Genomic DNA, 15,341 nt, shown 5'->3' on the forward strand with positions numbered 1-15,341 from the left:
AGGCCGTCATTGTAAATAAGAATCTGTTCTTAATTGACTTAATACCCTAGTTAAATAAAGGTAAAATAAAATAATCAGCAATGACAGTAGTAATGTGGATTGGAGGTTTTAGTGCTGTGCAATAACAATATAGGTGATTCTACATAGGCTGTGACCCTCCAGGACCCAGTATTGGTGACATAATCCAACATCATACTTAAAAAAAGGAAAATGCCTTCAAAAAGTAGGCGTTTATGATTTATAGGACAATAGTTTGTCGTTCCAGGCCTACATGATTAGGACCATCACTTAGCAAATGAGCTGGATTTGAGATCCTTTACCTAACAAAACACACACACATAGGACAAAGAAAACCCTCAAATCATCTTAACATATTCAAATCAACTAATACACTCCTGACAGCAAAGAGGCTAGTTTTTGTGTTCCTTGAGGACCGGACTTAAAAATAAAAGAGCCAATTTAAGCGCAGCCTTTTGAAGACTAAGATTTCACACAAATCTCTAACTTTGTTTAGAAACCCACTTGTCACAAGCTCGGAGAGGCATAAGGGAAGGAGGGTTGGAGGGTTCAGATTTAATTTTGTGTACTTACTGTGGATCCGTCTCCCCGTATGTACGTCCGTCCATCCATTTGTCTGTCCGTTCATTCATACGTTAGTCACACACGATATATCAAACACCACTGTCCTGATTTTCAGAAAACTTGGTGAATTTTTTTATTTAACCTTTATTTATCTAGGTAAGTCAGTTAATTAAGACCAAATTCTTATTTACAATGACGGCCTACCCTAGCCAAACCCTAACAATGCTGGGCCAATTGTGCGCCACCCTATGGGAGTCCCAATCACGGCTAGTTGGGTTACAGCCTGGAATCGAACCAGAGTCTGTAGTGACGCCTCTAGCACTGTGATGCAGTGCCTTAGACCGCTGCACCACTCAGGAGCCCTAATGATGCATCTTGCCATAGAAATCAGGCATTTATAAAATTACACTGATTGGCCCAAGGCACGAGCTATAGTGATTAACTGAAATTTGCGAGTCACACCAGAGAGGAAGAGGCGAAGATAGAGAGGGATAACTGGGCCCAAAATATGTCTTATCCAGCATGGAGCGTTTTTCCACACACACAGATCAATGAAAGTGGCGAATTTGGCTAACAAAACATTGAATGGATTATTTCCTACGTGTGGCTTATTTGATCAAAGAGAAGTTCCGTAGTACTTAGGTTGTTACGAGTGTACTGATAAGTAAGACATCACATCCCGGGAACTTTGGGAACTTTTTGAAAAAATAAGTTAAATCGGAGATGCCTGTTGTTCACACACGTATCTGCCCCTCGTTGGCTAGAATGGTCCTACCTGATCTTGCCTCCTCCCAGTCTCTTTTGCTAACATTCCAGTCCTTGTCACTGCCGAAAACGTTTAATATGCACTGGATTTATGGTGGAGTTGCTCATTGGTTGTTGGAAATAACATATTTTCCATGACAACATGTGGAGACTTGAAAATTGAATTGGAATTTATAACAAAAGTCAAAAAAGCTAAATGTATTAAAACTAGTCTTAAAACTAAGACATTTTGTGGTTGGAATTGCAGGATGTATTTACTTAAAAAATGTAGACTTGAGCTAGCAACTTTTGACAGATTGGTATTATCTGGACAAACAAAAAAATGGTTGCTTAGCAACCATATACAACTGTGTTCTGTGGAGAAAGTGATGAGTTCCAATATTTGCATAATTGTTGTGATTGAAAGGATAGCTGTGAGGGTGATCGAATCAGGATCAAAGCCTCTGTTCTCCCAGAGCACAGTAATGATAGAATGTTAATATTTGAAGATGGCAGAAAGGCCAGTCTCTTTGGCACATCACATGGCGTAAAGGGAGAGGATGAGCTAAAGCGACTTGTACCAAGGCTAACTGCCTTCCATTTTTGGAGACATTTATTTTCATTGTTAGAGTGGCCTCTTGAGTATCTGGTCAAAATAATGGATAATCTGTGGTTACACACGATAACTGAAATGTTTTAGTCACACAGGATACCTCAATTGGCCCAAGGGGGTGCTGCATCATTTGTGGGGCACAACATGTTTACTGCTGCCTTGTTTATTAGGGGAAACTTAATTGCGGATCTCTCTGGAGCGACAATATGGGCCTCCAGCTTGCGTCAAAGTATTTTTTTTTTATGCTTCAAAAGCCCCCTGAAAAAGCACTGATTAATTATTAAGTGTTCTGAGGAGCTGTTTACTCAAAAACACATCTGGCGCTAATTATAGGAAACGAGACGGGCGCTATATTTGAATTCCCAGTCCTCTTGGGTCGTCCCAATAGCTGATGATGCCCTTTGGTCTATGCAATACGACTAATTATGTTGTTTTTTTAATGCTTTTTGTGTTTTCAAATTTGCTTTCAGCAGACAACTTGTAAACAGAGAGACTGTTTACAAGTTGAGCAAACACTCTGTTCCACATTGTTAAGCATCCTTTGAAATGAATGAGTCTGAAGGGTAAACCCGTGAGGAGATTAAATCATGGCTCTTAAAGACACCATCAGAAACAAAAACAACAGGTACAGACTTCTACATTACCCTCCACTGCAGAGCAGCCATCTTGCGAAGGAATAATGAGGTATGATCTTCTGAATGACACTGGCCATTACCATGGTAACCACCAGCTGCACACCAATCACACCCTAAGGGAGGGAAAACAAATCAAGTTATATTCTAATATGTACAAAACATTAGGAGCACCTGCTCTTTCCATGACAGACTGACCAGGTGAATCCAGATGAAAGCCATGATCCATTATTGATGGCACCTGTTAAATCCACTTCAAATCAGTGTAGATGAAGGATACAGGTTAAAGAAGGACTTTTAAGCCTTGAGACAACTGGGACATGGATTGTGTATGTGTGCAATTAAGAGGGTGAATGGGCAAGACAAAATATTTAAGTGCCTTTGAAAGGGGTATGGTAGAAGGTGCCAGGCACACCAGTTTGAGTGTGTCAAGAACTCCAACACCGCTGGGTTTTTCATGCTCAACAGTTTCCCATGTGTATCAAGAATGGTCCACCACCCAAAGGACATCCAGCCAATATGACAACTGTGGGAAGCATTGGAGTCAACATGGGCCAGAATCCCTGTGGAATGCCTTCAACACCTTGTAGAGTCCATGCCCCAACGATATGAGGCTGTTCTGAGGGCAAAAGGGGTGCAGCTCAATATTAGCAAGGAGTTCCTAATGTTTTGTAGCACACATATACACTCTTCCAAATGGAAACGAGTCATTAAATCATGGTGTTTCATCCTCTTTGTAAAAAGTTAAATGTATGTAACACAGAAATCCATCACTCAAATTGAGAATAACTTTGTAGAATTGAGAGCGGCAAAATACAGTATTATTGGAATTTATTCCACCAAAAGCAGTCGTCTCTAACAGCATAGGAACATAAGGGGATGGATGGATGGTGTAGTCAAACTATTGGGCCATAAGACGTGGACAATCCTTATGCGACGTGCTTAGCTAGACACTGATAATACACCAACCCAGACCACACCTCAACACTCCAACCAGAGAGTATCCGGCATGCAGCTCCGAAAGACTGTGTGGGGGGATTCTGAATGGTCCACCTCTTTTCAGTCATGAACGGAACGTGTCTGGGAATGCAGCGGGTGGCAAGGTTGGGGCGTTCAAATTGGAGGTTGACCGATTAATTGGAATGGCCGATTAATTAGGGCCGATTTCAAGTTTTCATAACAATCGGTAATTGGCATTTTTGGACACCGATTATGGCCGATTAAAATTGCACTCCACAAGGAGACTACGTGGCAGGCTGACTACCTGTTACGCGGGTGCAGCAAGAAGCCAATATAAGTTGCTAGCTAGCATTAAACTTACCTTATAAAAAACAATCAAACTTAACATAATCACTAGTTAACTACACATGGTTGATGATATTACTAGTTTATCTAGCTTGTCCTGCGTTGCATATAATCGATGCGGTGCCTGTTAATTTCTCATCGAATCACAGCCTACTTCGCCAAACGGGTGATGATTTAACAAGCGCATTCGCAAAAAAAGCCCTGTCGTTGCACCAATGTACCTAACCATAAACATCAATGCCTTTCTTAAAATTAATACACAAGTATATATTTTTAAACCTGCATATTTCGTTAATATTGCCTGCTAACATGAATTTCTTTTTAACTAGGGAAATTGTGTCACTTCTCTTGCGTTCTTTGCGGTTCCGTATTTCACTGAAAGAATAAACGTTTTGTTTTCAAAATTATAATTTCCGGATTTGACCATATTAATGACCTAAGGCTCGTATTTCTGTGTGTTATTATGTTATAATTAAGTCTATGATTTGATATTCGATAGAAAAGTCTGACTGAGCGGTGGTAGGGAGCAGCAGGCTCATAGGCATTCATTCAAACAGCATTTTCGCGCGTTTGCCAGCAGCTCTTCGCTGTGCTTCAAGCATTGAGCTGTTAATGACTTCAAGCCTTTCAACTCCCGAGATTAGGCTGGTGTAACTGATGTGAAATGGCTATCTAGTTAGCGGGGTGCGCGCTAAGTGTTTTAAATCGGTGACGTCACTCGCTCTGAGACCTTGAAGTAGTTGTTCCCCTTGTTGTTCCCCCTCTGCAAGGGCCGTGGCTTGTGGAGAGATGAGTAACAATGCTTAGAGCGTAGCTGTTGTCGATGTGTTCCTGGTTCGAGGCGAGGAGAGGGACGGAAGTTATACTGTTACACTGGCTATACTAAAGTGCCTATAAGAACATCCAATAGTCAAAGGTATATGAAATACAAATGGTATAGAGAGAAATAGTCCTATAATTCCTATAATAACTACAACCTAAAACTTCTTACCTGGAAATATTTTAGACTCGTGTTAAAAGGAACCACCAGCTTTCATTGTTCTCATGTTCTAAGGAAGGAACTCAAACGTTAGCTTTTTTACGTCGCACATATTGCACTTTTACTTTCTTCTCCAACACTTTGTTTTTGCATTATATAAACCAAATTGATCATGTTTCATTATGTATTTGAGGCTAAATTGATTTTATTTATGTATTATATTAAGTTAAAATAAAAGTGTTCATTCAGTATTGTTGTAATTGTCATTATTACAATTAAATTAAAATAGAATGTTTTTTATTTAAATCGGCAGATTAATCGGTATAGGCTTTTTTTTGGTCCTCTAATAATCGGTATTGGCATTGAAAAATCATAATTGGTCGACCTCTAGTTCAAATTATCCATCTCAAATTACACACCAGCCTCCATAAAGAAGTCTCTCAGAAGCAATGCAAACGAAGGGGACCTAACAACAGCGCTGGCAAGACGTCACAGAAGACAGGATTGTTTCAAAACCAAGAGAAACACACGGATAGGCTAAATCGATGGCTCCATGTTTACATGAAAATACCTTACGGAATGAGAGGGCTGAGAGGTGCTGTCAGTCATCAAGTCCTTAACAATATCCCTGCTCTTAACAGTCACTGACATTCACAGCCATTTAGACCATGAGTATGAGATCCAACCTGTGGCCTTCTCTTCTGATGAGCGCATAATTCACTTGGCTTAGTATGCATGTTCTCTTCCAGTATTGGCACAGCATGGACGATTTGGGCGTAATTATAGCCTAGCCAAATCTATACAGGATGGAAGTGGTGGGCTTAAGTAGGCCTACATGGAATACCCTCTTTGCAGTGTACCATTAACAAACAGGGTGGTACTACTGGTCCCAGAGTTCCCACAATTTGGAGATAGTGGTGTGGCTGTTCATATTAAAAACAAAATTGCCTTTTATTCTTCTGTAACATGCAATATGTCTGATTAAAACAGTGTTCACTGCAAAGCAAAGAATGGGAATACGTCTTTTGTTGACCTTTTGATTAGATTATATCAATTTGGGAAGGGTAGGCCGACTTCTACAGTGACCTTCAATTGAGTTGACACAGGGACAGGGAAAGAGTGCTAGCTAGGTTACTTGTTCATCTGAATGTCAATTCACCTTCCTCATCCTCATGACCACAACATGACAGTAAAGGTAAGATTTTTTCCCTAAAAACCCAGGTATTGTAGTTCATAATGTTGCGCTTTCTGCTATGTATTGTGGAGGAGAGTTGTTGAACATTTCAAAAGGCTTTGGTAATTGTGCTCTGAGAGTATTCACTTAATCTATTTCCAGGACAGAGAAGAGCTTGAACTGGGCTGAGTGGGAGCTGCCCTCCTGTAGGGGTGGAAGGGCCAAAAGACCAGTATGTGGCAGAACGGAGTGCTCGGGTTGGGGTGAAGGGTTTGAGCATAGCCTGAAGGTGGGGTGGGGGGTGGCAGTTCCTCTTGCTGCTCTGTAGGCAAGCAACATGGTCTTGAAGTGGATGCAAGCTTCAACTGGAAGTCAGTGGAGTGGGCAGAGGAGCGGGGTGACATGGGTAGGTTGAAAACCAGGCAGGCTGCAGTGTTCTGGATAAGTTGCAGAGGTTTGATGGCACAAGTGGGGAGCCCAGCCAACAGTGAGATGCAGTAGTCCAGATGGGAGATTTCAAATTCCTGGATTAGGACCTACACCGCTTTCTGTGTGAGGTAGGGTCGTACTCTACGGATGTTGCAGAGCATGAAACTGCACAAGCGAGTCACTGCTTTGAGGTTTGCAGAGAACAACAGTGTGTTGTCCTGGGTCATGCCAAGGTTCTTTGCACTCTGGGAGGGCAACACTGTGGAGTTGTCAACTGTGATGAAGAGGTCTTTGAGCAGGCAGGCCTTCCCCGGGAGGAAGAGCAGCTCTATCTTGTCGAGGTTGAGTTTGAGGTGGTGGGCCGACATCCAAGCTGAGATACAGTGGCAAGAAAAAGTATGTGAACCCTTTGGAATTAGCTGGATTTCTGCATAAATTGGTCTTCACATTTGATCTGATCATCTAAGTCACAGTAATTGACAAACATAGTTTAAGCACACACATAATTGTATTTTTCTTATCTATATTGAATTCATAATTTTAAATTTTCACAGTGTAGAATGGACAAAGCATGTGAACCCCTAGACCTTTCCAAAATATAATTGGAGTCAGCTAACCTGGGGTCCAATCAATGAGACAAGATTGGAGATGTTGGTTAGAGCTGCCTTGCCGTATAAAAGACACTCACAAAATATGAGTTTGCTATTCACAAGAAGCATTGCCTGATGTGAACCATGCCTCGAACAAATGAGATCTCAGAAGACCTACGATTAAGAATTGTTGACTTGCATAAAGCTGGAAAGAGTTACAAATGTATCTCTAAAAGCCTTGATGTTCATTAGTCCACAGTAAGACAAATTGTCTAGAAATGGAGAAAGTTCAGCACTGTCGCTACTCTCCCTAGGAGTGGCTGTCCTGCAAAGATGACTGCAAGAGCACAGCGCAGAATGCTCAATGAGGTTAAGAAGAAACCTAGAGTGTCAGATAAAGACATACAGAAATCTCTGGAACATGCCAACATCTCGATTGACGAGTCTACGATACGTAAAACACTAAACAAGAATGGTGTTCATGGGAGGACACCACGGAAGAAGCCACTGCTGTCCAAAAAAAACATTGCTGCACGTCTGAAGTTTGCAAAAGTGCACCTGGATCAGCGCTACTGGCAAAATATTCGGTGGACAGATGAAACTACAGTTGATTTGTTTGGAAAGAACACAAAACACTATGTGCAGAGAAAAAAAAGGCACAGCACACCAACATCAAAACCTCATCCCAACTATAAAGTATGGTGGAGGGAGCATCATGGTTTGGGGCTGCTTTGCTGCCTCAGGGCCTGGACAGCTTGCTATCAGACGGAAAAATGAATTCCCATGTTTATCAAGACATTTTGCAGGAGAATGATAGGCTAGCTGTCTGCCAATTGAAGCTCAACAGAAATTGGGTGATGCAACAGGACAACGACCCAAAACACAGAAGTAAATCAACAACAAAATGGCTTCAACAGAAGAGTCCTGACCTCAACCCAATTGAGATGCTGTGGCATGACCTCAAGAGAGCAGTTCACACCAGACATCCCAAGAATATTGCTGAACTGAAACAGTTTTGTAAAGACGAATGGTCCAAAATTCCTCCTGACCGTTGTGCAAGTCTGATCCGCAACTACAGAACATGCTTGGTTGAGGTTATTGCTGCCAAAGGAGGGTCAAACTGTTATTAAATCCAAGGGTTCACATACTTTTCCCAACCTGAACTGTGAATATTTACACGGTGTGTTCAATACAGACATGAAAAAGTATACTTGTTTGTGTGTTATTAGTTTAAGCAGACTGTGTTTGTCTATTTCTGTGACCTAGATGAAGATTAATCCAATTTTATGACCAATTTATGCAGAAATCCAGGTATTTCCAAAGAGTTCACATGTTTTTTCTTGCCACTGTATCTGCCAGGCACGCAGAGATGCGTGTCACCACCTGATGCGTTTTATACCGTTCCATTAATGCCCTTCTAACCATTCCAGTGAGCCCATCCTCCAGTAGCACCTTCCACCAGCCTCCTCTGATTTATACATTGTACAATACAGAAGAGCACACTCCCCCCAAAGTCAGAAAATGCATCCATTTATACCATAGTTCAATGTAGCAGTCTTCTTTTTACAACAATAACTATTTGCTTTCCAAACTATTGCGATATGCCTGGCTTGGCCTCTCTACTTTTCACAGACAGTCACAACTCAACAAAAATCTACCCATATTGAGCGTGCTGCTTTCCTTCCGACTGTAGGTAATACGATTAAAAAAATAAAAAAAAATAAAAAAAAATAAAAAAATTGTTTTCAAACAGGTTAAACATCCTCTGTGGCCAAATCATGCTTCAGTATTTTTAATTATTACTGTATAGACAGGAGTAGGCTATATAATTTTGGTACCTAACCTCAATTCAATTGCAGGCTACGGATTCGGATTCTAAATAAAACATTATTCCACTCATAGGCTATATGTAAAACCCAGATTAAATGATGAATAGTCTAATGGGTGAGATTATCATCAAGTGCTTGTCAAATTATAGTGAATGAGACTGATAGTGTGCAGGCTGCGCAAGAAATAGAGCATGGTACTATTTTCAAATCATCATGCAGCCTTAGAATGTTTTAAAAATCAAAAACATATAGCCTAAGGTTTGTATCACAAGTAAAGTTGCATAAATAACTCTAAATGAATCATCTAGGAGGACATGTTTCTTTGTTAACCGCTCAACACAGAATAGCAGCATGTGTTCACTCCCTCAAATCTTTTGGAGAAACAATCCTTTATATTTTATTCAGCTATGTTCAATTGTATTCTTTATACTATAAAATAATGCCACCGAATTCTAAACAAATCTTGTCTGCTTAATGAACTAGTGCAGCCCACAGCCATATGGCATAGCCAGATCAGGGCCTAACAAGGACATGTCAGAATATGCTATTCTGTTTTTCTGAAATAGGCTACCTATTCTTCATATCATGCTTCTTTAGGCCTGTCTAAAATAGATAATGGAATTATTGTGAAGGTTTAGGCTATATTACATGGATTTATTAGACTTTTTAAATGTTCCAACGGTCTCCATCAGTGGATTGTAGGCTATGCATGGAAGTCAGGAGATGCTAAACGTGTTTATGTTCATTAAAAGGTCAATTACAGTGACAGCCACAGCCCTACTTCTTCCCTTATGATATACAACTGCAGTAACAAAGAAGTGAGAGCATTTTATTAGCACGTTTGAGGCACTTGCACAAAATGCCCTCAGTGCAATACAAAAATGAGTGTCTGACTCGCAGCACCCATGATGCTCAGCTAAGAACAATCAGCAGTCAACAGTGGAGAGCTGACAGTGATAGCCAGCTTTAGCACAGGGGGTTCAATTTCAACCCTTACAGATCAATATTCCCTTAACAGGTTGGCTAGAAGTGTGCTGCTACTTTATCCCTCACTGTAGGGTAGTCCAACTTTTACCCTAGTAAGTGGGCTTAGTGATATCAGCACATGTGTGTTGGTGAATATAGGCCTTTGAATAGCACACTTCAGAGTTTTTTGTTGGGCATATTACATAGGCAATAATCAAATGTATTTATAATGCCCTTCTTACATCAGCTGATGTCACAAAGCACTGTACAGAAACCCATAACATATTGCATAGCAGCTATAACTCTCCCATATGATTATAATTATCACCTCCAAAAGCAGAGCCAGACACCAAATGCCACCAAGATCCATCCTCTCTCTCCGTTCACCTAGCTATCTGGCTGTGATTACACACGGGAGACAGCCAACTGAAGGCCTGCCACCTTGCCCCTGAAAACAACAAGAGCCCAGACAGGGAAGCCCTGGGTGCCCCCTGCTCCCTAGTTAAGCTGGCAGTTGTGGGAAGCTTCAAGGTTCTCCTCACAGAAAATGTTTCTCACTACTAGCAATATGGACTCAAAGAGACAACATACAATCTCATCAAAAGTGGTCAAAGAATTCTGTGTAGGCCTACAGTGCATTCGGAAAGTATTCTGACCCCTTCTTTATCCAAACTCTGTTACTTTACAGAGTTTTATTCTAAAATGTATTTTTTTCCCCCTCATCAATCCACACACACAATACCCCATAATGACAAAGCAAAAAACAGATGTTAAGACATTTTTTGCAAATGTATAAAAAATATAAAAACTGAAATATCACATTTACATACAGTACTAGTCAAAAGTTTGGACACCTACTCATTCAAGGATTTTAATTTTTTGTATTTTTTTTTTTACATTGTAGAACAACAGTGAAGACAACAAAAACAATAGAAGAACACATATGGAATCAGGTAGTAACCAGAAAAAAAGTGTTAAACAAATCAAAAAATATCTTATATCTGAGATTCTTCAAAGTAGCCACCCTTTGTCTTGATGACAGCTATGCACTCTTGGCATTCTCTCAACCAGCTTCATGAGGTAGTCATGATGCATTTGATCCAATCAGTTGTGTTGTGACAAGGTGGGGTGGTATACAGAAGATAGCCTTATTTGGTAAAAGACCAAGTAAGCAAAGAGAAATGACAGTCCATCATTACTTTAAGACATGAAGGTCAATCAATCTGGAAAATGTCAAGAACTTTGAAAGTGGAGTTGCAATAACCACCAAGCACTATGATGAAACTGGCTCTCATGATGACTGCAACAGGAAAGGAAGACCCAGAGTTACTTCTACTGTAGAGGATAAGTTCATTAGAGTTACCAGCCTAAGAAATTCCAGCCCAAATAAATGTAAAAGAGACATCTCAACATCAACTGCTCAGAGGAGACTGTGTGAATCAGGCCTTTGTGGTCGAATTGCTGCAAAGAAACCACTACTAAAGGACACCAATATCACGAGCAATGGACATTAGATCGGTGGAAATCTGTCCTTTGGTCGGATGAGTCCAAATGTTTGGTTCTAACTGCTGTGTCTTTGTGAGATGCAGAGTAGGTGAACGGATGATCTCTGCATGTGTGGTTCCCACCGTGAAGCATGGAGGACAAGGGTGATGTGGGGGTGCTTTGCTGGTGACACTGTCTGTGATTTATTTAGAATTCAAAGCACACTTAACCAGCATGGCTACCACAGCATTCTGAAACGACACGCCATCCCATCTGGTTTGCACTTAGCGGGACTATCATTTGTTTTACAACAGGACAATGACCCAACACACCTCCAGGCTGTGTAAGGGCTATTTGACCAAGAAGGAGAGTGATGGAGTGCTGCAGCAGATGACCGACCTGGCCTCCACAATCAGCCAATCTCAACCCAATTGAGATGGTTTGGATGAGTTGGAACGCAGAGGGAAGGAAAAGCAGCCAACAAGTGTGGGAACTCCTTCAAGACTGTTGGAAAGGCATTCCAGGTGAAGCTGGTTGAGAGGATGCAAAGAGTATGCAAAGCTGTCATCAAGGCAAAGGGTGGCTACTTTGAAGAATCTCAAATATGAAAAAATATTTTGATTTGTATATTTCCCGAAGGCACTGTATGCCACTTTTGAACAACACAATCATGGTGTGCTACACGTACATTGATTGATTATTATTAGGCTATTATCCATATTATTTACTACTGTGCAGCCATAGTGCATCCCGTTAAAACGGCTTACTACAGCAAACTTGAGAGCAGCGAGCTCACAAAAGGCAAATCAGTGACTGAGTCAGTCCCACTGACCATCACAGATTACAATTTAGCCTAATAGTTTATCTAAATGTCCAATGTGAAAAGCCTAGGCATCATAAGACAAATTGCATTAGAAATGGTCTCCATGACAATCTCTGTTATAAACCTCTTATAACTGGCATATAAACCACCAAATATAGTGAGTGAGTTCATCCTTAGTGACACTGAACAGGTTTCCTATCTCTCACACCTGTGCTTCCATTACACAAAAACATGAGTGCTTTCCTCCAAGTCCATTTTTAAATTGCTATGAATTACTTGCCTGGCTAACGACGCCACGCCCACGGACGTTAGTTTCTTCTCTGCAATGAGTCTGGATCGGAGTTCATCCCCGACAATTTCTAGAACGCAAACACATTCTAACCATTCTGATTGGTCCAGAAATCGATGGGTTGGGCCAGAACACATATGGGTGAAGCAGCATTTTGAAAATATGTCATTGGCTTTGATATTCTGATTGGTTAGAAATTATCCAATCGCTTATGACTTTGTGTTGTACAACAATGCTCATTTTGACATTATCACAAACGACTTCAATGATCACAGTCTCAGAGTGATGTATGTAGCAAATCGTAGAGCAGCAGAAGAATTCCGCTTGAGTCGTCAGGCAAGTTAATTACAGACATTTCGGTAAAAGATGAGGCCGCTTTGGTGTAGCCTACTAAATTAGGAATCTAATCTCTTTCAGCAAACCTAGGCCTATAGTCTAGGAGACCTTATGATAACACCCAATTCACCTAAACATTAAATGGACATCAAGAGTCCATTTACATTTAAACCAGAGAGGGTAGGCCCATCTTCCGCTTCAAAATGTTTTAAATTGTACTGTTTTGGTCTTTGGTAGTGCATTTGACTTTTATAACATGCCAAGGGATGCTATGGCATCTGCTCCTACTTTTATGTTGCATCTTTCGAACATCCAGTGCCAAAAGTTCTTCTTAACCGGTTGCCCTGGCGATTTTGCAAACAATACCAGTACCCTAACATTATAAAATACACTGTCCCGCATTCGTGTATGGCTCATCAAAAAGCAATTTTACAGTGTATACATTTTGCTCTGAATAGGTAGAAAATAACCCTAAAGCATACCACCTCACGGAGGGCAATCTGAGGTCAAAACGAGTCGTCTGGATGTGAGAAATACACCTTTCCCTACTTGAACGTTCTCAGGGAGCGACATAAACAACGTGAAGCTAGCAAACCAGCAAGTATCTATTTGCTGCGCATCACGAGCGCCAAATTAGCGATCTAAGCAGTTGTCACATTGATTAGTGATATTAGATAATTTTCTTTACTACCTGTCGGTAGCTACCCACAGTAGCTAACGTTAGCTAGTTAACGTTAGCTACTAACTAGCAAGGGAGATGCCAAGCTAACGTTCGCTAACACAGAGGGACTGCACATTTAGCTAATATTACAACTGGTTGTGAAACACTATTAGCATGTTCTACCTATATCAAGATGCGAACCATTGCTGAAGTGCAGCTGTATTAGTTCTGATATCAAGCTAACGGCTAATAGCTAGCTACTGCAGCCATAGCAGGATACTCACCATGTTGATGCAGTGGTGCTGAAAAGGACTCAACGCCGACACCTGTCACATTAAGCTCCCCGAGTCGAAAATCGAGCGTCGCGGAGCACATAAGCCTTTTCTAAAGTTAGTAATGTTTAAGAGTAAAGAATTTGTAAATCAAACTGCTTCCCGGTTGCTGCAATTATGTTTAAATGATCCATTCATTCAACCTCGGTTCCCGAGTGTTTTGAACGGTCGTCACTAGGTGACACAGCCACAAAGTCATAAACCCCGACTATTTCTACAATTTATCTTCTTAAAATGTGATCTTAACCCTTACCTTGACCAGACTGCTAATCTCAAGCCTAACCCTAAAATTAAAACTAAAAAGCAAATGGTTGTTTTCATAAACTTTTACGATAAAGCCAATTTAGATTTTGTGGCTGGGGTAACTAGTGGAAACCGTTTTCAACTGGAGTAGAGGTCATGCTAATAGGCGTCACTGGATATGCCAGTTTACAGTATGACGGATGTGAGCGTTATTTTCCTTTTTACCAAACACTTGCGCACTGTATTTAAAACCGTATTCAAGAACAGTGAGATATTGAATACGTTCTACTGTATTATATTGATTTTATTACGGCATTATGGACCCTAAAACGGAAAACTTAAAGGTACACGTGACTTTTATTTTAGAGCTAGGAGATGGTGTTGCCAATTTAGCAACTTTGTCGCTAGATTTAGCGATTTTTCAGACGCCTCCAGCGAATTGTATTGGTTAAAGTCTATAGCGACAAATGCAGCAAATGTATAAGGCTGCCCCAGCGACTTTTGCTTGATTTAGCGACTTCCCTGTTTGTGTATGTGCCTGCTCTGCTGTGCTGCTCGCAGCTCCGCCGGCTGCTGCTGAATGTGTGTGTGCATTCGTCACTTGCGCGCATTTCCCCCGCCTCTCGGTCTTCTATGGAATCAATATCATGCCAAATGTATTCACAAATGTAAATCACCAATTCTGAAAAGATTTGACATTGGTCTCTAGATCCTCAAAAGGTTCTACATCTGCACCATCGAGAGCACCCTGACCAGTTGCATCACTGCCTGGTATGGCAACTTCCCGGCATCTGACGGTAAGGCGCTACAGAGTCTAGTGCGAACGGCCCAGTACATCACTGGGGCCATGCTTCCTGCCATCCAGGACCTCCGAGGAAAGCCCATACAATTGTCAGAGACTCCAGTCAACCAATTTATAGACTGTTTTCTTTGTTACCACACGGCAAGAGGTACCGGAGAGCCAAGTCTAGGACCAAGAGGCTCCTCAACAGCTTCTACCCCCAAGCCATAAGACCCACCAGACAATTTACATTGACCACCCCTCCCCTCGCTTTTGTACACTGTTGCTAGTCGCTGTTTATTATCTATGCATAGTCACTTCACCCCCACCTACATGTACAAATGATTCAACTAACCTGTACCCCCACACACTGACTCGGTACTATATAACCTCATTATTGGTATTCTTATTGTGTTACTTTTTTATTATAGTCTACTTGGTAAATATTTTCTTAACTCTTCTTGAACTGCACTCTTGGTTATGTGTTTGTAAGTATGCATTTCAAGGAAAAGTCTACACTTGTTGTATTCAGAGCATGTGACAAATAA

General features: G+C 41.0%; 1 protein-coding gene across 1 annotated transcript in view; it reads right to left on the reverse strand.

Moving 5' to 3' along the window:
• The window catches only part of LOC110525314 (transmembrane protein 161B), a 36,068-nt gene extending 21,281 nt beyond the window's left edge, over positions 1-14,787 (reverse strand). Inside the window, exons 1-2 of the mRNA XM_036979453.2 lie at positions 13,722-14,787; positions 2,584-2,687 (exon numbers count right to left, since the gene is read on the reverse strand). Coding sequence (XP_036835348.1) covers positions 2,584-2,687; positions 13,722-13,724 — 107 coding nt within the window. The 5' untranslated portion in view covers positions 13,725-14,787. The remainder of the gene's footprint in view (positions 1-2,583; positions 2,688-13,721) is intronic.
• Positions 14,788-15,341: the final 554 nt, after the last annotated feature.

This window comes from Oncorhynchus mykiss, chromosome 6, assembly GCF_057628025.1.
Source record: "Oncorhynchus mykiss isolate SJ-2025 chromosome 6, ASM5762802v1, whole genome shotgun sequence".
NCBI classification, from domain to species: domain Eukaryota; kingdom Metazoa; phylum Chordata; class Actinopteri; order Salmoniformes; family Salmonidae; genus Oncorhynchus; species Oncorhynchus mykiss.